Source organism: Salvia miltiorrhiza, chromosome 4 (genome assembly GCF_028751815.1).
Source record: "Salvia miltiorrhiza cultivar Shanhuang (shh) chromosome 4, IMPLAD_Smil_shh, whole genome shotgun sequence".
Taxonomy (NCBI): domain Eukaryota; kingdom Viridiplantae; phylum Streptophyta; class Magnoliopsida; order Lamiales; family Lamiaceae; genus Salvia; species Salvia miltiorrhiza.
The window spans coordinates 39432207-39457804 of NC_080390.1; the positions used below are offsets into that span (position 1 = coordinate 39432207).

The 25598-nt window shown below is 38.3% G+C and overlaps 3 protein-coding genes across 3 annotated transcripts; 1 reads left to right on the forward strand and 2 right to left on the reverse strand.

The window, feature by feature from the left end:
- Nucleotides 1-4031: 4031 nt before the first annotated feature.
- On the forward strand, nucleotides 4032-10554 carry LOC131021590 (uncharacterized). Its single transcript, XM_057950853.1, has 10 exons — nucleotides 4032-4276; nucleotides 5158-5180; nucleotides 7813-7888; nucleotides 7971-8180; nucleotides 9019-9141; nucleotides 9217-9274; nucleotides 9361-9434; nucleotides 9591-9679; nucleotides 9770-9845; nucleotides 10193-10554. The coding sequence occupies exons 1-9, from the start codon at nucleotides 4169-4171 to the stop codon at nucleotides 9834-9836; spliced, it is 828 nt and encodes a 275-aa protein (XP_057806836.1). The 5' UTR covers nucleotides 4032-4168; the 3' UTR covers nucleotides 9837-9845; nucleotides 10193-10554.
- Nucleotides 10555-10850: 296 nt separating this feature from the next.
- LOC131021591 (uncharacterized) lies at nucleotides 10851-13397 on the reverse strand. Its single transcript, XM_057950854.1, has 2 exons — nucleotides 12507-13397; nucleotides 10851-11579 (listed from the first exon to the last, which is right to left on the reverse strand). The coding sequence occupies exons 1-2, from the start codon at nucleotides 13253-13255 to the stop codon at nucleotides 10964-10966; spliced, it is 1365 nt and encodes a 454-aa protein (XP_057806837.1). The 5' UTR covers nucleotides 13256-13397; the 3' UTR covers nucleotides 10851-10963.
- A 2305-nt stretch (nucleotides 13398-15702) lies between these two features.
- On the reverse strand, nucleotides 15703-23315 carry LOC131021592 (elongator complex protein 3). Its single transcript, XM_057950855.1, has 8 exons — nucleotides 22706-23315; nucleotides 20055-20124; nucleotides 19786-19958; nucleotides 19214-19388; nucleotides 18288-18454; nucleotides 17954-18173; nucleotides 17767-17871; nucleotides 15703-16284 (listed from the first exon to the last, which is right to left on the reverse strand). Exons 1-8 carry the CDS (start codon nucleotides 23176-23178, stop codon nucleotides 15973-15975), a joined length of 1695 nt encoding a protein of 564 aa, XP_057806838.1. The 5' UTR covers nucleotides 23179-23315; the 3' UTR covers nucleotides 15703-15972.
- Nucleotides 23316-25598: the final 2283 nt, after the last annotated feature.

Below are 25598 nucleotides of genomic sequence, written 5' to 3' on the forward strand. Positions count from 1 at the left end.
CATAACGTCTTTTTTTCCATACATACATTACTTTAGGTTAATGATAGAACACTCGCATGATTTTTTTATTTATTTATTTGAAAATACTTGCATTGAAAAGTAAAAGACAAAATATACTTAGAGCATCCATATCGGGCTGGCTCATCGCCTGGCTCTAGTCAATTTTGATGAGCCGACCGATGCAAGCTCCCCGACTCGAGTATCGGCTCATCAATATGAGCTCGGCTCATCTACCCATTTTTGAAATCGTGTACAATACACGCGCTTTAAAAAGAAATACACACATATGAGAAGAGCCGCGCGCAAAGAAGGGAAGAGAGAAGAAGTGTAGCGGTGTTAATTTAAGTTTAGGGTTAATTCTCTCTAAATCCTTAAACTATAGTCATTTTCCGTTTTTTCCCTCAATCTTTGAACTTCCCACAGAAAATCATCAACTTTCAATTTTTCCTAATTATCCCATGTCGGGTTTTCGCCAATTTCGATCACACGTGGAACCAGAATTAAATGACGTGGACTCGCCGGATTCTTGATAAAACGACGCAGTATCTAATGTACATAAACGACGTCGTTTTTAGCTTGTTCTTCTTCAATTAAAATTAGGGCTCTCGCACGTAAACCCTCATTCCACAAATCTGACGAATTCCTTGAAATCTTTCAAGGATTGAAGAAAATATCTTGTGCGTTTCCAAAAACTGAAGAATTCGCAGCTCTAGCATGGGGTTGAATCGATCTTCCGGCAGCTCCACCTCAAAATACGATTTGAGAGAAATCAATAGAAGATGTGTAATTGCAAGGTGTCTGCCGTGATTTTGACGTCGAGGATGACGGCCAATCCGTTCCGGCGTTATTATTGTTGTCGGTACCATCATCAGGTAACCTTTCTGCCATTACTTCGTCGCCGATCAACACTTCGCACCTCGTCACCGATGAACTAGAAACGAGCAGGAGGAACTTTGCTTTGCTTTCGATTCAACTTCCTCTCTTGTGATATGCGGGTATGTGTTTGCAGAAGTTGGTGGTGACCATTCATATTCTTAGCGCCATTTACCCCCCAACCATTAAACGACGTTGTATTAGGTGATTAAGAGTCCACGTTGGAGCCACGTACCGCCACGTATGAAATGACAATTGCCACATAAGAAAATTCCGATTCCAAAATTGGCCGGAAAACCCGACATGGGATAATTAGGAAAAATTGAAAGTTGATGATTTTCTGTGGGAAGTTCAAAGATTGAGGAAAAAAACGGAAAATGACTATAGTATAAGGATTTAGAGAGAATTAACCCTTAAGTTTATAGGGTTTTTAAGAGAGAGACATGTAGAGTTTTGTTGTTTTAATTTAAATTTGGGCTTTCTCATTAAAGCAAAAAAGAAAAAAAAAATCCGTTTGGGCTTTTAGAAATGTGTTTGGGCTTTTGCTAAACTTTAAAATGATCCATTTAATTTTTTTAATTATTTTAATTTTAATAATTTAAATTAATGTAATTTTAAATTATGTCTTTTAATTTTATGTATTTGCAATTTTATGTAATTAGTATAATTTTTAGTATTTTAAATTAATAAAATTTTAATAGTTGTGTTATTTAAATTTATCATTTAAATTGATGCAATTTAAATTAAACGAAAAAGGCAAAAATTAAAACTAATGGATATGAGCCAAACTAATGCAGGCCTTGACTCATAAGTAGTCTCGAAGCATGGATGAGCCAGCAATTGACTCAACGGATATGGATGCTTATACTAACTCAGTGGCTTGTTCTCCTAAAAATAAAAATAAAAAATGACTCATTTAATATATTTGACTGGTGTGGCTTTTATTATATAAATATAAATATTATACTGTATTTAATAAAATATATTAAAACACTTATAATATGTAATTCATTATTGAGACGAAAATTGTACTAGCCAATAGTTATCCACCAACTTAATTTGATTAACTTTTAGCTAACTTTCAATTTTTTGGATAAAAATTGCCCAATTGCCCCTAAATTTTGTCGTGCATAACGGGCACACTCTTCTTATTTCTTCCTCAAACTCTCTCTCTCTCTCTCTCTCTCCACTTTTCTCTCGTTGTTTTCATCATTACATCATCTTCTCTGGCGACTCTATTTCTCTTTGTCGCCTCCATGCTCCTCTTCGATTCAACCGAACACTGTTGTCGCCATTTTTTTTCTCCAGAATTCGGTAAAATCCATCATTGCGTCGTCGCCGCCAAATCTATGAGATCTGTGAGATCGAGTTCTAGGAGTTTCAAAATCTACGATAATTATGAGATCGAGATCCAGATTGAGAACGCTATGGTACGAATAATTTCTTTTGTTTCATTCATTCCAAGATCAGTAGTGCCAGGTGGAGGAATGAATGGTGTTATTGGGCCTATTCGTACCATTCGTTCTGTTTGTTCTAAGATCAGTTGCATCAAGTGTTGGAACGAATTATGCGAATGATCTATAGCATGTGGCCTGTGATATTTCTGTCATACAACCTTTGTCCTTGAAAGTGCTTAAAAGCTCCATTCTTCATTCTTTCAATGCTTATTCCACGATCGAAATCTCCTGAAAAATGACATTGATGTGTTTCTAGAACCATTAATTGATGAAAGGAGCTACATGATCAATGCATTGAAACGTATGATGCCTCGATCGTTGTTATGTCCAAGTATGTCGCGGTGTTATGGACTATAAATGACTTCCCAACATATGAAAACCTATCAAGGTGGAGCACAAGGGGCATCTAGCATGTCCGGTATGTAATAAAGAAACTTGCAATCGGTGGTTGCCAAATGAAAAAAAGGTGTGCTATATGGATCATCGACGCTTTTTGTTCATGATCATAAATGACGTGGCAACATAGCTGCTTTTGATGGAAAGAGCGAACTAAGAGATAAGCCAATTCCGATGACCGGAGATAATGTTGTTCAGCAGTTAATTAATGTTCTATCTGTTAATTTTTAAACTCAATTACTTTATCGTTAGATGTTCAACAAAAAAATTGAAAAATATGGTGGTACAGTCTACACCACGGTCTTTAAAATTCATCAAGCATATTTTAATTTCAGAACTGATACGATGTCGGAATTCAGACTCTAAATATGATTTGAACTTACACGCACAACTCCTCCGCCCAAAGTTCACCAACTAATAAATTGGTCGATCGAAGTACGGTGAATTATCTAAAACTAATGTTGAAAATCTCTCATTGATAGCTTTTTCATTGACAGTCATATTATTGAATTTAAGATGGCTGGAAAATAGCCTCAAAGCTATTGCCTTGACACATTAAACATGTTTTTGGTTGGAATTCAGTTTTGAATTAAATTTCAAACACTATCAATATTTCCTATCAGTTTATTTGATTGCGTTAAAAATCAATATTTAATACTCCCTCCGTCCATGAAAGAACTTCTTAGGAGGGAGTGGCACGAGTTTTAAGAAAAAATATTGTTGAGTGTATTGAGAGTGGATAAAAGGTAATTAGTGTATTGGGAGTGTTGAAAATGTGTTATAATTAATATTGAGAGTTGTGAAAAGTGAAAAGTAAGAGTAATTATAAGTGATGGGGTATAGTCCAAAAATAAGTAGGAAGTTATTTCGTGGATGTCCCAAAAAGGAAAAATAGGAAATTCTTTCGTGGACGGAGAGAGTATAAATTTGTGTATTTATAGAAAATTAACTCAAGAAAAGTTCGTAAATTAGGTTGAATAATTATTACTCCCTCCGATTCAAAATAAAAATAAAAATTATTACTCCCTCTGTCTCTCAATTTCATACCCCTTTAAGAATGTCACGAGCAAAATAAAAGTCTCATTTTTATGATAGTGTTAAATTGATTAAAGTAGAGTAATAGTCTCATCAATTGTATGAAATAATTTTATTAAAATAGTAAAAGATATAAAATTAAAGGACATATTAAAATGATAAAAAGAGTATGAAATTGAGGAAGAAGATGTTGTATGTTTTTTTTTTTTTTTTTTTTTTTTTTTTTTTTTTTTTTTTAAATAAAGAGGTGAGTAATTGTAATAATCCAAATAATAAAAATTCTAAAGTATTAAGATCCGGTTCCGGCCCTCTGTTTCGTTTTCCATAGTTTTAAGCCAATAAGGTGGGTGTGGTGAGAGCAGAGCGCATCGGACATTTGTGAGTGAGAGAGTAAGGGTTTATTCCGAATGAGAGAGAGTAAAGGGATGAGGAAGACGATACCCATTTACAGAATATCTCTACTCCTCATCGCTCTGCACCTCTCCTTTGCAGCTTCTCAATCGGAATTTTCGCCGGTAATCTTTTTCTCTTTCAAGATCCACCCACAACATTAGCCTCCCAGAATGGCTCAAAAAAAAAAAAACAGAAGAATCTTCAACTTTATGTATTTGGAAGTAATTCACAAAATTACGGAGTTTAATCTTTGTCCATCCATATAAATTTTTGTATTTTCCTGAATTCAGCGTGCTAACCGGTTTGATGCTTATGATAAGTTCTAGTCTTTTAGAATTTGTGTGCCTTGACTTCATAAATCAGGGCCGATTAATTTCTTGGAATTTTTGTGCTATGTGAAACAGATAAGTCAATGATCTTGATAATAAATTTCAATTCACTTCACGAGGGAGTCATGTAATGTTTCCCAAAGCTTAAAGTTAGATATGAATAAGGGTTTCGGGGAAGAAAAATTATCATGGTTTGATGCCACCGGTTTTCCCAAGAAAAGCTAATTTTTTGAGGGAATTCTGGTGTGTGGAAATGATGTTCACGAAACATGAAGAAATTTAGGCAGCTACCCAAAAGTTTCTTTTTATGTCAGTATTCTTAGTGCTTTTTATAAAAGATTTGCCTGAGTTCTCTTCCCTCAGAGGACCTCACTTTAGGCTTCCTTCTACTTTTTGTTCAACTTCTTGTGCTTATCATTCTTTGTCTATCAAGTGGTGTCTTACTTGATGTAAATCAGATAATATTTTCATGTCTTGACAAGTTATTTCACTTTTCAGCAGCTTAAATAAAATGTATGATTCATCTAGAAACTTCATTTATATCTATTGAGTTCACGTTCAAGTCATGTTATTTTGCTAGTGAGGTGTTATGCAATGGTTTCCTATTTCTTTATAAAGAGTACTTTGCTTCACACTTGAGAATTTAACACTTATAATTTTGCTTTTTGCCACAGGATATCAACAGTGCTACCTCAAGGTAAAATTACCTGTCATTTGTATTAGATTTTTGGATATTATCTATTAGGTAAAACATATAGTTACATGTTTACGACTAATTACAACCTAGAATGCAGCGGAAGAGTGTAAATTGGCAGAATGTGGATCTTTTTGAGGAGTGGCTGTTATGTATGCGAATGTTATTGTTGCCTCATCAATGCTCGTATTAGAGACGACTGTCTTAGAAAATTTTCGTATCACTGACAATTAGAAACTTGAGCTCTCCCAGGTTTTTAATTTGCATGCCTCCTCAAAGTTCTGTTAGCTAGTGATCTGATTCCTTTGCCATATATTTTTGTTTTGCTTTGACAAGTAGCAAGAGTTTCCCAGAATTATGAAGAATAACTACATGTAGATCTCCAGTCTATAGGAAAGTTGGGCAATATACATCTTTAAGGGTCGTACTCTGTCTATTAGTCATTGTTTTGAAGAACTATAGTAGCACCTGTGGGGTGGGATCATGATTGAATATCTCTTTTTGTAATGTGGCTATCCAATATTTCTATACTTTCATCACCCTACACTCGGCTGTTAAGGTCCACTTGCAGCAAGTGATGTTCTCACCTCAAGAAATCAAATATTTCACCTCCTCAAAGAAAGCCGTTTCCTAGTGGGGTTGGCTCAAAGGCCTCATGGACGATAGTCCTCGTTATTGCTCTGAATGAAGGAGATAATTTTTTGTTAGCAAGTTATAACTGTGGCTATGAGTCTTGACCCCCTGTCAATGCAATCTAAATTCATTTAAAGAGGTTGAATAATGGTGTTATCTAATAACATTTCAGTATCTTTTGAGTTTTATTTTACCAAGATGTTATGGTCTAAAGATGCACAAAAGTTAGATGACCTGCCATAACAAAGTGGCATCATTTTGATTGCAATGTCACTACAATGAAAGAGGCAGAAATGGAGGGGTCAGTATTTGTCAGTTTAGAACTATAGGCTTGTCGATGATGTTGATCAGCTAAAAGATGGTAGAAATTCTCATGCATCTTAGCTTTGCCTATCATGACCACTGAATCCATAGCCTGTTATCACAGAGTTCAAGATGATTTTAGTAATAATAGGTCCATAATCAGTTACTAATGGACAACAAATTGCAACCTAAGTCTTGAACAAGTAAACCTGAGTGAAGAGTTATACTCTTGAAACATGTGATATTATAATTTCTAATAATAATATCAACAAAGACAAAGTATTGTTTGAAATGCAAGGATCATTACTATCGGAGATTGAGTCAACTGTCCTTGGTTTTGTCCTTTTCTATTCGGCACTTGGAACACCCATGAATTTACATTTCTATGTAACATAATCAGTATAAATGTTGAATGTGTGTTGAGTTAGTTTTTAGTTGGGCTCCCTGTGATTATTGGACCAGCTTACGTGAAACTCAGTTGAAGAAGAGCCAATGTATCCTCACTGCTCTACAATTGCTGGTCATAGCAGTTTCAAGATCCGAGGAAGCTCTGGTGGCTGGTTGCTGAGCATTGTCTCTGCCATGTTGCACTCGAGATTGGTTTCAAAGAGAAGACTCTAGTACCATGTAACAAGCTTATACTATAAATAATTTTTTAAGATAGATATTTAGAAGATATATACAGCTCAAAAAGCAGGCAAGACTAAGTAGTATATGTAGAGAAGCAAGTTGTTTGGATACAACTTATAAGTTACAACTATCCCAAATTAGGGGAATTTGAGGCACGAATTGGGAAATAAATCACAGGTGTAAGTCACTTACAGCTATAGGAGAACAATTGAACAAAAAATCCATATGAAGTTACAAATATCCAGACAGAAATCACAGGCTTCAAAGCTTCCATTCCCTGTCTATTTTCTTGTTCATTTTTCTTAACCTTAACTGCTGTGTTGGCAAGATGCGGTTTGGGTCAGATATGATATAGACAAAAATTATAATGTGATAAAAGAATCGATTAAAATGATTGAAGATCCCTAAATAAGAAGTGAAGCTCTGTTGATTCAAATTGGCTTAATGGCTTTTTCTATCATTAATTGAAAGATTCCTGGATTGAATAACTATACGTATCCTAAATTCCTAATGACCTAGTGTATACCTATTGCAGCTCGCCCCGTGTCCATGACTCCATGGGGATGGTTTTTTAAATTCTACTTTGAATACTGGTCTTTTATCTGTCTAAAATGTGAGTGGAGTGATTAGGAAAGATGCCTGCCATATCATTGGGGAGAAATATCTTAGTCATATTCCTTTAACCATCATGATTGACAATTGAACTTCTCGATTAGGACTTTTTTTAGGTGTAGCCTTTAATTATTCATAGGATGATCCCGTGCTTCAAAATTTAAGCAAGAAAGGAAATGTTTGTGATCATACTCAGACCACACAATCAAGCAAGTTGTGTAGTTTAGAATGGTTAGGTATGTGATACCACTGAAAAGTCCAACTCTACATGGAATACCGTGAATGAGCCTTGGGTCATATAGATTACAGCCTGAAAGAAATAGATGAAGAACTAGATTAATTAGGAGTAGCATTGCCTTCGTATGATCTGATACAACTGGTAGATTGAGTTGCTTTCTTTCTTCTTCTTCTTTATCATATTGGGGGTAATCTTGACTTTGTTGTTTCTAATGCTTAGAAATCTTAAAGAAGGACATCAAGAAGTTCATTGCTCAAGAGATAGGAGTCGAGCAGCCTGGAAGATCATAGAGGAGGTGCTGAGAACTGCAAAACTTATTTACCAATATATGTAGAAGCCTTCTTTACCTTATCAACTTTGAACTATTTTTTATGCAGTATCTTATGCCTTTTGTGGAGAAACAGAACTATCAACTTTCAAGCAAATGCAGGCTTCATCCAAGCAGCGATTTATTCAGGGACCAGGAGGAGCATAAGATTCATGTTGACATAAATGAATGGCGATGTGGTTATTGTAAGAAAATCTTCCGAGCAGAAAAATATTTGGATCAGCATTTTGACAACAGGCACTACAATCTTCTAAATGTTGTATGTGACATTGTCTTTACTTAATCTTTAGACTGCTGGTTATTGGGTTTAAGGTGCTCTTATTGTTTTTGTTTTGTGTCAGAAATCACGGATGAAAATTTTATGAGGCTGTCTTTAATTGCTTATTAGCTTGACTAAGTTTGTAAGGTTCTCTACTCACCTTTCTCTTTAAAAAATCATCTTGTTTCTCAAACTTTTAAATAGTGAACGTAGGAGTCTGATGGGAAAGATCCACTATGCTCTTATTTCTAGTTTCTACAGGTGGTCATTTGACTGATGACTGACTTGAAAACCTTTGATATTTGGCCTGCAGCACATCATTCTTGTGAATGGGCAATTTCGGACTAACTTGTGTTGGAAATTGCATTAGTTATGCAACTCCCATTTTATGTCACCACTTGCTTAAGAATCCATTTTTTTCAATTAGCTGATATTTCCATTGAGTTTGAAGTGTGTGAATGAAACCTTTGTCCTTTGATCTCCATCTGTTGAAATGTTCGTGGAACTTGAATTAAGAGTTTTCCTGCTCTGCACCAAACTCTGTATTATGCATGCGTCTTCTTTTATATATTAAAACAGAAATTAAATGAATTGTCTGAATTTACTTTCTTTTTATTAATTTGTAAATTACATGGCACTGTCATCCATCGGGTGCTAATTCAGAACCACTAGAAATGACTCTTCATCCCCTTGATTTATCTTGGATTATGAGCAAATCACTTAGACATTAGTATTTTTGTTTCTTTTGTTGCATGCCTGAATTTTTGGTTGAACTTGCAATGTTTTCATTCAAACAAGTATATTCTGAGTGCCACATCACTTCTTTCTACGCCTTCAGACTCATGGAAAGTGCTTAGCGGATCTCTGCGGAGCTTTGCATTGTGATTACGTTATTAATTCACAATCTCATAAAGCCAAGTGTAATCCTGCGGCTGCTGCAAGGAACCGTCACTTATGTGAGGTTGTTCCTGGTTCTTTGTATATGATCGAAAGTTTTTCTAGTATATGATCTAAGACACTTTTTGCCTATTTTCAGGATCTTGCAAACAATTGTTTTCCTGTGAATGAGGGTCCATCGGCAACTCGTCTTCATGGTACCACTTTGGTTATTCCTAAAGAGTGAAATGGCTTTGGTCAAATCATGTTTATTGACAACATCCTTCTGATAATGTTCTTCCAGAATTCTTTTTACACCAGTTCTGTGATGCCCATACTTGTTCAAGAGGAGTAAAACCTTTTGCTCAGGGAGGCAAGGTATGTTGTTACTCCTTGACATCCAAGGTTGTGTTGTGTATTGCAAATTTTATTACCTGCTAAGAAGATGTGTCAAGTTTGTAATAATATGCTATACAATAAAGAAATTTCCATGCTTTCTCCTCATTTCGTGTATCTCATCCTTTTGCATTGCAGAAGCATACCAGCGTATTGTACTTGGCGGCTTCAGTATTGATTTTGATGTTCCTTCCTATATTTTACTTAATCGTGTACTTGTCTCAGAGGTACTGTCCTTGTAGACACAGTCAATGATTTCAATTTTAAAATGCCAAAGATGAATATGTAAGATCTCATGGCTCTGGGTATATACACAGGGAAAAAAAAGGAATGACACAGCTCAAGCGCGTCACAAGACCTGGGAGAAAACCAAAACCCTCTTGATGGAATCTGGTAAATGACTTTCTGTAGTCTTGCAACAACCAGAAAAGGGCGATGATTGGCTTAATTCCATTTCCTTTCTAGATTGTGATATCTCAATTATGCATCTTTGCTGTTTTAGAGTGGAGAAGTTATTTAAACAGTTGATTAGAAGAAAGGGTTATTATACCAACACTACTTAGGGCTTATCAGCATCTCTACAAGAGGGAGTAAAAGCATGATGGCTCAAAACATTTTTTGGATTTTATTAAAACTTTGATTCTGCACATTTTACAAGAAGTTTTCTTTCATAAACTTTGTGCCATCGTTCTGCATTTTGCAAGTGATTTTTACCCTTGAATGCTCTTTTGTAATTTCAGGTGAACTTGTTGGCATCATTCCTTGTGATCGATAAGAAATGAGCGCATGCACAATCTTGCTCTCCGATCCAATCTTCAGTTGAAGTGCGTTCGCGACGAATAACCCAAGACTTCTGTTCTGATGATGGCATAATGGAAAATTTGCTGCATTGCTTCTTTTCTTCTTTTCTTCTTCTATTATTATGCTTTTCAAATTGTTGTAACACTTCATTCAATACTACCTCTTCTAGACTAGATAAAAATATCGAGGGCCCTGTAAAATGTTTTTGATTGTATTTTGTATAGCAAGCTTACAAACTCCATAAATTTTTCATTCTACTTTTCACACACGACATAATGTTGAAATTTATCCATTGGCCTCAGTTTCCCCTTCCATATACTTTTCTGCTGGTTCTTGAATGGAACATCTGTAGCTACATTCTTCCAACTGAACTAAACTAAAATTATCGGTTTGGCAAAACAATTGGATTTGGTTTGGATTGAAATTGTTTAATCGATAATAAAAAGTAACTACTATTGAGAAATTGATGTCTTCAAGAAATCAAAGTGTTACTTAATGGCTAATGCCAATTATCACGATTATCTATTTCTCTCCATTTGTTGTGCCTCGGCATTTTTGGGTCCAGTTATCCGACATTTTAACTTGTAAAGTCATGTGTAGTTATAATCTGTGATTGATATGCATAAGTATTTCAATTAAAGATTTTCAACAACAGATATATACAACAAAACAAAAAATAAAAACAGTTGAACTTAAAGCTCGAAAGCAATTCATGGAGATATGAGACCAAATGCAAGAGCTATCAACTCATTTGACAGCAGAAAACCATCCGGATCACTGAGGCGAAGATAAGCCAACTTGTGATTGAATGATGAAGACACACCAACTAGTTCATCAGCTGCCACTTCTCTTCGTTGCTCGTCCAACCATATCACAAGCCCCCTCTCCACATAAGGCCTATACACCTCCAAAATCGACACCAAAATCGCCTCCCCAAAAGCCTCCCTGAAACTCTTCAAATCCAAGCCATCCGCTGTCCTCAGAGACAGCATCACAACATCCATAGCCAAGTCCTTCACCTCAGCAACTCCATCCCGCCCATTCACTGATCCCTTCTCCAAATCTTGCACGTAGCTAACGTACTCCTTGAGCCTCCTCGGCCTTGAAAACCTCACTCCGCCAATATGACTAGCCGACCCCAGACCAAAACCGTAGAAAGATTTGTTCTTCCAGTACGTGCTGTTGTGCTTGCACCGGTATCCACTCTTGCAGTAGCTGCTTATCTCATAATGCTCATATCCTGAATTCCCTAGCATTGTTGAAGCCATCTTGTAAAAATCGGCTGACTGATTCTCCGACGGCAGAGGAAATTCACCAGGAGTGTATCTGTACAACATCATGCACGGTTAATCTCTACACCTCAGTAACATCAAAAGGAAGGTAGCTGATCACTATTTAGAGTGGCATACATAACCATTTCTCTTCAACTCAAATCAACTGAAACAACTACTACTATATATATATCCCACATGCTACTCTTAGTTCCATTTGGATTGCATACAAACTCTAAGAGGGCATTTACTTGGGTGATAGCTCGAAAGCTAACCCACACATACTTTGATTGAGTAACTTAAAGCTCGTGAGATCAAGTAATCCTTCAAATACTCAATCTTTGCCCCTTTGTCGGCATGATAACACAATGTTTATTTTATGAGTTTCATCAAATGCCGCGTACTAGTTGTGGCTAGTTGAAGTGGCAAATCAATGCCATTGTAACCATTGAAGTGACGCAAACATTAAAATATGTCGTTTAGTACATTGGTCATTTAAGCCATGTAGATGCGCAGGGACGGATCTAGAAATTTAATAATGACCGGGCGAGATTTCACCGGATGATTCTAATAAAGTTTTAATAAAGAAAACGAGTTGAATCTTGAATAATTATTTGAAATGACACAATTATGACCGAGCGAGATTAACATATATAGATAAAAAAAAATTTAAAATCATACATTTATAGGTAACAAAAAAAAAATTTGACCGGGCGACGGCCTGGGGTGCCTGGCCTTTAGATCCGTCCCTGTAGATGCGTCCACCTAAACATTAATTTATGGGCAATTGACAACCATGCGAAAAATCAAAACAATTGAAAGTTTGTGCATGTAGAGGTAGAATTTTTAATTCATGTGCAAGACAAGAATTTTGTGAAAGTTCGTCTATTTAGACCCAATGATCCCCAAAAGTTTATCATGTTAAAAATGAAAGGCTGCCTGCTAGTGAAAAAAAAACATAGTAGGATGAAGATCAGCTTACAAGGTTCCAAACTTGGTGTCTTGTTCGACCTGCAAATCATAAACGGAGACATGCGTGGGCTGAGCTGCAACAGTCAGCTGCAAGCTCTCCTCCCACATTGCTGGCGTCTGATGAGGGAGTGACGAGATCAAATCAACGCTCCAATTCTCAACCCCACACGTTTTAACAATCTCAACAGCTTCAAAGATTTCACCAACTCCATGAGCTCTCCCACAAGACCTCAACAACTCAGCTTGAAAAGACTGAACTCCCAAAGAAACTCTATTCACACCCAAATTCATCAACTCCTTCATCGCCGCCGCGTTAAATGTGCCGGGGTCCATCTCCATTGATATCTCTGCATCTGCTGACACCCCGAATTTGGACGACAGCGCATCGAGGACCGAGGAGACGAGGCGGGGCGGCACGAGCGAGGGCGTCCCACCGCCTAGAAACACGGTTTGAAGAGGCGGGCAGGTGGTTGAGCTGAGCTTGGTGGCGGCGATCTCCCGGCAGAGCGTGTCCACGTAGCTCGAGATACGCGGGTCGTCGTGCTCGTGGTGATCGGATGAGGAGCCGAGAGCGATGATGGGGAAGTCGCAGTAGTGGCAGCGCTTGCGGCAGAAAGGGAGATGCACGTAGGCGGAAGCGGGAGGGAGTTGAGGCAGCTCAAGTAGTAGTGGGGCATTTTGTCGAACAGTTGGTGTGAGAGAATTGGTGATTGTGGAGAAAGAAGAGAGGAGTGGAGCGTAGGCTGATCTCAGCAGCATCTCTGCCCAATTTGCTGTCTAAAAACACTCACATTTTTTTCTCATCTATTTTGGACTAATATTTTACGAATTACGACCACTGGAGAGTGGAGCCTCTAAATCAAAGGATTTTACGTGACTCACAAAACCATTATAAATTTCCAAATTTTGGCATTTCTTACCTTATATTGTATTGATAAATTTCTAAATTTTGGTATTTCTTACTTTTTTTTTATAATCTATTTAATTAATAATGGTCTATCCCAAAATAAAAAACTGTATTCTCTCGCATAAAATTATGAACTCTATCACTTTTATCCTTTAATTTTTCTTCTTCTTAATAACCATATCAAATAGTAATGAGTCATTATTACTAGGACAGAGGAAGTATAACTTTGCTTTGTCCTAATATAATTGAATTTTTTATACTCTCCGTCCCAGTTATATAGGCTTATTTTCCTGTTTCAAATGTTCTAAATAGGGGTAATAGTCAGAAAATGCGCATGATTTTTTCATTTTTTATTTATATTATTGCCTTCTAACTTGACCACGAAATACATTATTTTATAATTTATTCGCAATCATCCCACAACGAGAGCCTCTAGTGAAATCAAAGCTGATGTATCACTTACGTGGCAAAATCAAAACTGATGTGTCAATGTTTTTTTTTGGGTTAATAGCCGGAAAATACACCAACTATTTTCAGATTTGCATATTGCACATGACCTTCAAAAATAGCCACAAAATACATCACTTTTTAATTTAGTTGCAATTTGCACATACGTTGACCATCCCTTAAATTCTAGATGACGTGTCTCCCAGAATTTGCAGACGTAGACGCACCGGCGATCAAGTAAAACGACGTCGTTTTTGTCAAGCTTTTTTAAATAAAAAAAACAAAAAAAAAACATGAAATCTGCAAACGACGTCGTTGACTTCTCTCTCTCTCTCTGGCCCATCCCTCTCCCCCTGACTCCTTTTTCTCTTTCTCGACCAGACTCGCCGAAGGCTCCCGCCGCGCCCCCTCCCTCCTCTGCTCCGGCGAGCAGCCAGCCGGCCTCACCTCCCCCGACTTCCCTCTCACTCGTCTCTCACACACAGACCAAGCACACATACTGACACCTGAGGACTCACACACACAACGCACCACCTCAGGCCACCGCCTCCCTCTGAAATCCGGCGACGACACAGCCACCGGCCATGTCTTCGCCCCTAGATCCCCAATCCAGACGCCACCCCTTCGATTCCGACGATCGCGATCTGTGGCTTCACGCCACCACTATCGTGCCCTAGCTCCTACCTCCCTCTTCCCTTTGCCACCGGCCATGTCTCCGCCCCAAGATCCCCAATCCAGACGCTATCACCGGAAGAAAGGAGGAGGCGCAGCGTCAATATCCAGATCTGAGACGGAGGCGGTGGCTTGAGGTGGTTAGTTCCCTTTTTCCCCAAAACTCTAGATCTGATCCCCAAATTTGGTGGAGGGCGGCAGATCGTGGGGGAAGAGGAAGTCGCGGTGGCGGGGCGTCAGAGCAGGGCTGCTTCGGTGGCCTCGGATGCTCAGTGGTCGGGAGAGGAAGTCGCAGCGGCGGGGATGCTTTGATGGCCTCGGATGCTCGGTGGTCGGGAGAGGAAGTCGCAGTGGCGGGGCTGCTTCGGGCAGGAGATTGAAGAAGAAGACATTTTTCTTTATTTTTTTTATTTTTTCTCCCTATCAAAACGACGTCGTTTTGAACGCGTGGCTTGCCACTGTGTAATAAATGCCACGAGTAATGCCATGTAGTTTAAAATAATGTCCACGTCATCGCCGGTCAAACATGAGAGTGGTCGGAACTTTCGCCGGGTTCAAATTGCAACTAAATCAAAAGGTCATGTATTATGGAGCTATTTTTGAAGGTCATGTGCAATGTGCAAATCTGAAAATAGTTGGTGTATTTTCCGGCTATTAACCCTTTTTTTTCGTTTCAACAACTAAAAACATATTATATTTAATTAACAATTAAAAAACAACAGTTAACACGTCTTCTTCCTCGTCAACTTTCATCTTTTTCCTTGCCTCCGTCTTCTTCCTCTTGAATCGCCGCCAACTTATTCATCTCCAACGCCGAAGGTAGTTGCAGCCTAGTACTCTATCTCTCGATTCCTCATTCCTGACTTAAATTCCTCGCTCTCTCTCGCTTTCTCATTTTCCTCGTCTCTTTCTTACGCAGGAGAAGAAGTCCCCAATAATGCTCTGTATCTTTTCCCTCTCAAATATCACATAAATAGTTTCACTTCCATTGTGTGGTTCTGTTACACAAAACATCTTTATGAGCTGTATTTATTTTATCTATAAGACTTCCACAAGAATACAACATCAACAGCGACCACAACAATAATAAAACTTGGCATCGATTCTAATTTCGTGCAGTTTATAAGATTAGTCAACATTAGACAAGGTTGTCCTTTTGAAAATGACCTAATATACAAAATTTGTTTCATAAAACTATTGAGTTCACCTTTCATTTCCATCAAACACTACAGTAGCACCTGAATCTCTGTCGCTAGTCATGAATAATTGTGGATAGTTTACAAATACATCTTCTACACTCCATCTATATATCTTAAAATATCAAACACAAACAAAAGCCATAAGAGTCGAGAGGTAAAAATGATGACAGCACAGATAAAAACAGATGATATACAAGAGACATCACCAGTCAAGACTACTCATTCTTTGGTGGCTTTGCACAACTGTTTTTTCATTTGAGGTATTTCACCATGTACGGACCTTCAAGCTCGTACCCCAATTTTCTATAGTAATGCCTCGTTCCTACACCTGAAATCACAGCTATCTTTGTCGATCTGTGCTCTCTTGTAGCAATCCGCTCGGCCTCCTCCATTAATAGTGTACCATAACCTTGATGTTGCAGTTTATCAGCATCCCGTCCATGAACAGGAACTGCAGTCCCATAAACATGCAATTCACGAACAATTGAACACTTCCCTCTAAGCTCTGGGCAAGTCACATTCTTTCCACATTTCCTCAAACGCAATAACCCAACAAGTATATCCTGGATTAACAATACACAACAGCATGTAAGTTCTATCGGCACAATAAGATGCAGATTTTGGAGAATTTCTTGGCAAGCAAAGTTTAGAACTGAAGCAGCTAGCACCGTAAATTGACAGCATGCAAGAATGGCTAGTCCAGTTTTATTTTTATGCAGATGAGTCAAACTACTCGTTGTTGGTACATAGAACAAGTTGAATCATACTCCCTCCGTCCCACCGAGCTTGAGTCGTATTCCTTTTCGGGCTGTCCCGCCGAGTTGGAGTCATTTCCTTTTTTGGCAAAAATTAGGCAATTTAAAGCACTAATTTACAAAACTAATTGCACCCCTTATTACCTTCTCTCTCCTACTTTATCACTTTATTACTTTCTCTCTCCTATTATCACTTTTATACTACACACTTAAAACACTAATCTACAACTTCTTAATTCCCGTGCCCAAAAGAAACGCCTCAAGCTCGGCGGGACGGAGGGAGTATTTCTTATGGAAAACAAATATTTTGTTGTTAGGTACACATGTGGTGAAGATGAGAAATAAGATTCTTTGAAATTTGACAAATAAAAAAAGAGGAGATGATTTTTGTACATTTGCTTTCTGCAAAAGGGCCCATTACAACAAAAACTTACACGTTTTTAATACATAAATAATAATAAATAAATGAAGAAATGTATAAATGGCCAAATGGGCATCCCCCCCCCAAATCCCAGTGTCGTCAACCAAAAGTGAACAAGTTGTTGAACAGAACATATAAAGTTTAAATAAAGTAAATTTTATCCACATCATGGGGCAGAACAACAATAGTATATGGAAATCATTTCTTTCAACTTTTAAAGGATGCACTTGCTGTCAAATTATAACTATTTTATGTTAAATTATATTTTACCCAAGCAACACAGATATAAGATTTAACCAGATATAAGATTTAACAGTTACATGATGATGAGCCAAAAGCCAAAAACCTAGTTGTCTAGTATCTTGTGAATAATAATTATCATTTTTTTTTTGTTCTGTTGGCTAACTTCTGCATTTTAGTGACAGTATAAATTTGTTTTGAAGCTATAAGATAGAAGCCAATTCCAGCCAAACATGGACAATTTCGTTGGATGCCCAAAATAAAGGGAAACAATAATGAACATTAGTATCCTTACTTTTCATTATACACAGATATATCATATATGTAATGCCCAAGGTCTATAATTTTTCCAATCCAAGCTAGTAAGTTTAGTAACACAGATTTATGTGGGTCCAGGATTTGAGAAATTGCAGTTACCAATGTAGCAAAGCAGACAGCTGATAACCAATGGGAACAAAGGCAAAACTTTAGTGAGAAGGGAAGCAATTCTCAGGTTTCCAAGGAGCAAAAAATTCAACACAGTAAATAATACTGCCAAGCATCTCAAACTATTCGTGTTAAGAAACAATGATACTAAGATGTGACTCTGGGTTAGTCAGTACATAAGGTATTAGCACAACGTCACGCACCTGGCGAGTGTCTTCATATGAAAGAAAAGTTTCCCAGCCCTCATTTGCTGTATAATCACGGCGAACAAGCTGGACTTCCTCTGGTTTTATTTTATGATGAATGTCCTGATTTTATTCACTAGAATATTAATTTAATGGCTCAATAAAACAAAGCATCACCACACAGAAAGAAAGCTTGTTTGCTTGCCTGGATACCCGCTTCACGTGTTCTAACATCTCTGCATTTCAAGCCCAAATCATCCATCCTTGCTAAAGCTAGTTCCCGAAGATTACCCTTCTCAACACCAGAAGTAACTAGAGGCATAGGGATATCTCGCTGAACTCGATAAACACGAGTCCAAGGAGGAACCATAGCTAGAATTCGAGCTATAATGTCGACAAGCTGTTCAGGAGGATAATTTCTATACCTATACATGATTATAACAAGAGACCAAATTAGCTATTTATGGAGTGAAAATCTAGCACAGAAACCAAATTGACTTCCAACTGAGAAAAATGTAATATATATAATGTAACCATACCTGCCAGTCTTCCAAAGTTCATAAAGTCCTGTTCCACGAATGACTAGGGTTGGATAAATTTTAAGCCCGTCAGCTCTAAAGCGAGGGCTCTCAAAGAACTCTTTAAAACTTTCCATGTCTCTCTCGACACCAACATGTGGAAGATCAGGCATCATATGAGCTACTACCTGTAATAAAATGAGTAATTAAGCAGTGGAGTAAAAGAAATGGATAGCAAATGAGTCAACGCAGTATACCAAGATTTTTTTTTAAAAAATTTTACATGTGAGTTTGCTTATCAACCGTTGGGGGCTCATAGCAGTAACAGTTTCAGAAAAAGGACTACATAGTAAAACTGTAAAAGGATAAAACTGCACAACAAATTCATAATCAGTTTTCCTCTCTATACAGTTAGAAGTTGGAATGACTTGGCAGTATGGTTTCTTGACAATTTCTGAACTTATTGATTTCTAATAGATGCCCTCATAAATTCAGCACTGGTTGCATTTTTGGCTTTTCTTTTGTGTTTAGATAGGTCGGTTTTAAATGAGCAAGGATATATCAGCACATAAAGAAACACAGGGATACATATCCAGTTTCTAGCTACACACCAACCTAAGAAATGGTATTAAAGCTAAGTCTGAAAATGCTGGACACCAACCTTAGTCAGTAGGATTATATCCGTGTAGTCAGTTCATGTTTTACTAGGTTTTCTGTTGCTCCTATTTTATGAACCCATAATTTATCCATGTATGTTAGCAACATCACAATAGAGTAGAAGAAATGGAAAAGCCTACCCTGTGTTTTTTGGTTAATTTGGTGAGAAAAAACTGGGAGTCACCAAGACCAATAAAGTTAACAAAAAGTTTCCCTAACATGCTAGTTCTTGTAAATGGAATAGCAATGAAACAAAACTTTCCACCTTGTAGAATAGTATAGAGAAACACCTTGAAACCAGCATCCTTTGCCAAGGAAAAGCAATCAGCCACAGCTGCTACAGTGTGACCCCTATTGGTGTCACGAGCAACATCCTCATATGTGCTCTGAACTCCGATTTCCAGTCTTGTACAACCATATGAAAGCATCTGCCTCAAATGGGGTCCCAGGCAGTAGTCTGGCCGCCTAAATGTTCAATACAAAAAGCAGCAGGTCAATCAGAGGCACAAAAGCAGCTCACTTGATCCAAAACAGGAACAGAAATTAAGGAGGAAAGGGAAATGGAAAGAATCTTGTTTGTCATTTGTAGAAGTATTGTACGCACTTGAATGACTTCAAAAGTGTCAAAATCAAGGGTGAGACACTGAGATGATCCATTTATCAAAGGAATAAAGAAGCTACTGTGCTGTTTTTATTTCAGCAGCATAATACAGAAGTTGAAATTTTAATGGTTCAGAAGCAAAATCAACATTTCTCTAAGCAATCCTGTCTCCGTACGAAAAAAAAATGCAAGAAACTGGTGTGCTCTTAGGGAAAACAAACCAATGTAGCATCTAAAAAAGAAAATCTAAATTCAACTTACGTCTCGATTGTCATCCCAATACACTTTATTGCACTGTGCTCGGAGTAGGATACTGCTTCTTCAACATTGGCAGAAGTGTGCCCCGATAAAGCATCATGTAGATTCCTAGTAAAATAATCGCGGTACTCTGCAGGCAACGACATAAAAGTACCACCCATCAAGATGAATTCGACCTGTATGATTAACACATCAGAACATTTTAATACTAGGAATTTTTTCCAAGGTTGATTAAACAAATGTAGGAACAAGCCTCGGCAGCAAAAGCAAACCTTGTCAACACTATGACCCAATCTCTTAAGCTGGTCGATCCTGCTTCTTGCCTGGACATAAGGGTTGTATCTAAAACACCAAAAAACATTGAAAAATAAGATTCAATCCTGATGTACATCCCACTATTTGCAGGATCGAGAATCAAGTTTTATAATCTGATATAATAGCCCAAAGATAAACTTCCAAATCAAATACAGACAGATGTAGCAAAGATTGTCAAGTATCTTCTTAGGTCACCATTTCTGTGAAATAATTTCCTCCTTCTAAATCTATCCTTTTTAGCATTTCTGTTGTGGAAGGACTAAAAAAGTTCAAGTTCTATATCAAAGTAGAATCTCAAAGTCGCAAGATGAAATGCCAAACTGAATGAAAACAAAAGGAGTAAATACAAGGGAAGCATCAGTTAAGGTTGCTAATTCAATGATACAGATTCCACATACTAAACCAATCCTTCATTTAGTTTCTTTCTTGTGCTAAATCAATCCTAAAATATACTTTGTAACAACATTCCCAATATAGAACCCTGCTAGATGTGCCCATGTTCAAACAAACAGAAGTTGAATAAGGATCATACAGTAATCTGGAATTATAATCTTGCTTCTTAGTGTATCAAAAGACTTGAAGATCTGCCAATCTTACAAGAATATCATGTTCTTTTTGCATCCAAATCTAGCACTATTGCTGTTTGGATTTTAGGGATCGCTTTTTGCTAACATAGTCAAGTGAATGGTAAAATCCAGGCAACTAATAGAATGTGAAGGTAGAGAACTAAGTCATGAACCCCATTTTTCATCAAATTAAACCACTCAGAAATAATGATACTTCTTTGGTGAAAAAGAGCAATACTTAGAGATGGATGGCATGATCAAAGACCTATCAATCGGTGTCTAATAAGTAGTATGAACATCATCAAATGCCTTTGAAGTTTGAGGCCACCAAAACCAACTTTAAGATAGTTACACAGAACTCGAGCCTGCTATATGCACCCCTGTCAAATGATCAGCAGGTGAATCATGACCAATATGAGTTCAGAGCCTACGACCTATGAGTTAGGACCTTATAGTTTTGCTCTCAGTGTCTCGTCCAAGATCAGAAAACTGGAGAACCCCCAACCATAAAAGAAATTTCATTCTGTTTGCATCCAAATTTCATTCTGTTTGCATCCAAATGTGGCAAATGGCAATGCAGCCATTTGGATATTAGGGAGAACATCACTTTTGTTTCACATAATGATACCGCATCAATGGTGACAGCCATCAACTAAAATAGGATGTGAAGCTAAAAGGACTGCTTCATGAAACCCATTTTCATTGATGATGAAATTACTAAAGAAAATAGAACAGTATATGGAAAAGGGTAGCCATAAGACTCATAATTAGAACTGGACTGCATAGTTCAAACTTCAAAGGCAATCATTTAATGTCTACTATACAGTCTGAAAAAACCAATGAATGCCTTTCAAACCACTAAAACCATGTTTCCAACAATCTGACCAAACAAGGAGAACTCAAGCAAATCACAGGAGTCATCAAATAACATCCAGGCCTCCAAGCCAGGTAGGGTTACATTCTCTATGTAAAATAATACTTCTATAGAAGAGAAGAGTCACGGTTTATGAACCTATCATCTGCTCTTGTTTTTTATCTGATATTATTGTGCTAGCTAAGGCCATTTAGCAACTTCCTGCTCATCACCACACTAGGCTTCCAACATCCCTTCTTCACAGCGACAAAGTGGGGGCGATTTCACTCCATTCGAGGCTTTCTAACTGGAGAACTGAACACCATTCTAAGGGTTTATGATGAGAATTTATACATATAGTTAGTCCACAGAAAACCCATTAGAAACCACTGAGATCGATCTTATTCAATGATACAAATAGCTCAGAAATCAGAATATCTAAATCGGCTTCCCTTCTTTGCTTGAAATCATGCTAAACCCAACCATCAACTGACTTTGAGAAAGCCATAAGTTACATAGGACACACTAACTAGTCCTTTTAAAAAGCATAATCTAACTCCCGTTTAACTATATCAGGAGAAATTATACCCGATGAGACATCAATACACACATTCTATTACGTAAAAGCAAGCTGATACAAATTAGCCTAAAAATACTGGGCAAATATTATATTATGATATTTCACTCTTCTAAGTATAGACTAGGTGCGGAAGTAAAACAAACTAAAACTCAAACATGTCCAACGCAAATGGGCAATGGCAGATATTCATACTGAATCACTGGTCTCTTGGCAAAGCTTCCACTAACTGACCAAAGTATGATCTTTCAAAACAGACAAGAAAATGATATAGTTAAATTGCAGCCCCAAGAGCAGTGCCGATGCTCATCTTTTCCAATGAGGAGAAAACCAACTTATCAGGTAGCAAAACTCGAATCTCTTGTAAATTGTAATACCTCTGATGCATCTCCAGTTAGGACAATTAGCAGTAAATTAGTCTCCCCATGGGGCATTTACTTTGGGCAATAGCTTAGACACATAAAAATAATATAGACTAATCCACCACATACTTTGGTGGATTAAACAATAGATAACAAGCAGGATCTCAAACATTACCAGTCAAAAATTGAACTAAACAACCACAACAAACACCTTAAATAAACTGAGAGAAAATCAATGAAGACAACTTACCTAGCCCTTATAGCTCTCATGCTAGTAGGCTCATATCCCGTATAACTCTGCGTACTGTACTCGAAATCGGAATCGGGGCCGCCGGGACAATACACGCATATATTCCCTGTCGTTGCAATATGCGGGCAGCGGTGAGGCTTGGACATTACGGCAACCACCGCAATGCCAGACGCCGTGCGAACTGGCTTGGCCCGGAGTTTTGGCAGCAGGGCTTCCTTCTCGGATTCAGGCAGCGCTGCTATCATCTCGACGAGCTTCGGCGCCTTGGAGAGCCCGTATTTCCGGCACGCCGCCGATTTGACGGCGTTTAGGTCGACGTCTTGGCCCTTGCGCGAGAGATCAACCATTGTGGATACTATTTCAGCGATTGCTTTGACGCGGGCTTCTTCTTCGGAGAGTTCGTGGGCGATGACTCCCCCGCGGCCCGGCCGTGGGAGCTTCCGGGCTTCAGGTATGGCTTCTACCGCCGTCATTTTTTACGTTCTGCCGTTTGGCAAACTGTTTTCTGCGTCAAAGCGGTGAAGATGCTGATACAGCGAGGGTTTAATGGTAAACCTTTTACTCTATTTGGTACGGTTTCTATCTAAAATCATGGAAATCGATATTTGTTCATTCGAGGGCGTGTTTGATAGTTGGACTGAGACAAGTGATGATAAATAAAATTTACATAAATAATACAGATTGGGTGAGATTGTTAATATTTTGTAGTTGTTTGATAAAACTATAGATTAAAAAAGAAATTACAATTTTAACCCTATCCCAACCCCCACCGGCCGGCCCCACCCTAATTCTTCTTCTTCTTCTTCTTCTTCTTCTTCTTCATGACTCTCTCTCTCTCCCCCATCTCCACACCAACACCACCATGCACTAGATCTCCTATCCCCCGCCACCAGCAGGCCCCCACCCTAATTCTTCTTCTTCTTCTTCATGACTCTCTCTCTCCCCCACCTCCACACCAACACCACCCTGCACCAGATCTCCTCTCCCCCGCCACCAGTAATTAAATGTTATGGGCGCTGCTTTGCTTCCATGGGCGACGATTGGATCGACTGGCGTGCGAAACTTCGGGCTGTGTGAGTTGGGGGAGGAGGCTGTCGATGGCGGCGACCCTCGTTGCAGTCGATCGGCGATAGGGCTGAGGCAATGAGGTTGTTGAGCCGTGAACAGAGGGATCGGCGGCGGCGGTGGCTTATTAGCTGCTGCTGCTTGCCGGTTGGACGGGAGAGAAGGGTTAGGCGAGAGGGAGACAGAGGAGGCGGCGATGGTGGTGATGATGACCATAGCTGGTTGTAGGAGGAGCGGCGGCGGCGACGGCCACTCTTCGCCGTCGGCCGTTCGACTGAGGCGGCGGCGAGAGAAAGGGCTCAGGGGAGGGGATGGAGAGAAGATGAAGGAAAGTGGAAGGGTAAAATTGTCTTTTCAATTTTAATCTAGTTTACTATTGGAGTTGGGTTTCCTTATCTCAAGGTGAGGGTGATATTTGTAGTCTAAATGTAACAGTAGTTTTAGTGCAGGCTTTAGTTTTAATGCGGGCTTGGGATATTATATATGTTGCCTATCAAACACAAGATTACTATGTTATCAACTCTAATATGCCCTATCAAACGGGCCCAATATTATTTAACTCTCCGTTCACATATATTATCCTAAGCGAGCAAGTTTTAGGGGGTGTATTGGTTCAAGATTTATGTAGATTTTAAAAGTCCGTGAATTTTAAAAGTCTATAGAATTGTCACGGATTAAAAAAAATTATGTTTCCTCATTCTTGACCGATTTTGTCATTTTGCATGGTTCACCAATTCTTAATTCGTTCTAGTTTTAGTAAATTCTCTCCCTCATAATAAAATAGAACCTTCATTCCACTAACAACCTACTCCAATTTTTTAAAATTTGTGCCATTATAACATGAGTCAAAAAATGGTGGACGAAGGGAGTATTGTTTATTTAGGGTATCTTTAGTAGGTTAGTTAAGGCTTGTTTGTTTATTTATCTGGCGTATGCCGCATGTTTGATAGCATAGATTATTTGAGGTTGGGGCTCAAGGTTGAGCATTGGCCCACTGTTATATCTCAATTTATGTTGTGTAACTAAACTCTCCAAATTAATAAGTTTAATTTTATCTTGGTGCTACAATATTGATTTTAACTTTGATTTTTTCAACTTTATCCTCTTCCAAATTTAAAAAAAAAAAAAAAAAACTACACGACTAAAAAATTAGAAAGGACAACTCTCCCTTTTCATTCTCCCAAGAACACCCGACGCCATTGTTGCGAGCTGCAAAATCTCGTCGATTCTCTGAAGGTATGTCCTCCATCTTCGCTTTTCTACCAAATCTTCCACGAGTATCACGACTTCCGATTTCAATTGCAGCAGATTTCTAAACTAGGTTTTCCCTTCCTTCACCCAAATGTTCGTCTAATCTTATCATTTTTTTTCATAGTGATTTCAAATATAGATTTGCGCCAAACAATATCGAGGTGATTTTCGCCGATTTTTTACTACCATTTACTTCTGGTTATGGTTCACAAAGATTTGGTTTTATTCTTGCGTAATGGATAGGATTAGCAAAACTCGTGTATCTTGGCTTATCGAAGAGATATTACTATCATAAGCCGACACTCCGACGTCCAAACATAGTTGTCCAATGGCGGTTATCGGTGAAGACTCATCCGAGGACGAGGTAATGTCACCACCGGTAGACGATAACAAGAAACTGATCTACCGCTTGTTCATAGAGGACGGCGGTCTACGCTCTTCCAACGCAAAGGACGAACACACTCGCACATCTTGGCCGTCTATAGAACGAAGACTTAAAGCTCCGGGATGCAACGCATTTGCTCCTAAACTAGGCAGCATCGGGAGGAACCAGCCTCTTCCTAATCAGTCCCTCGCA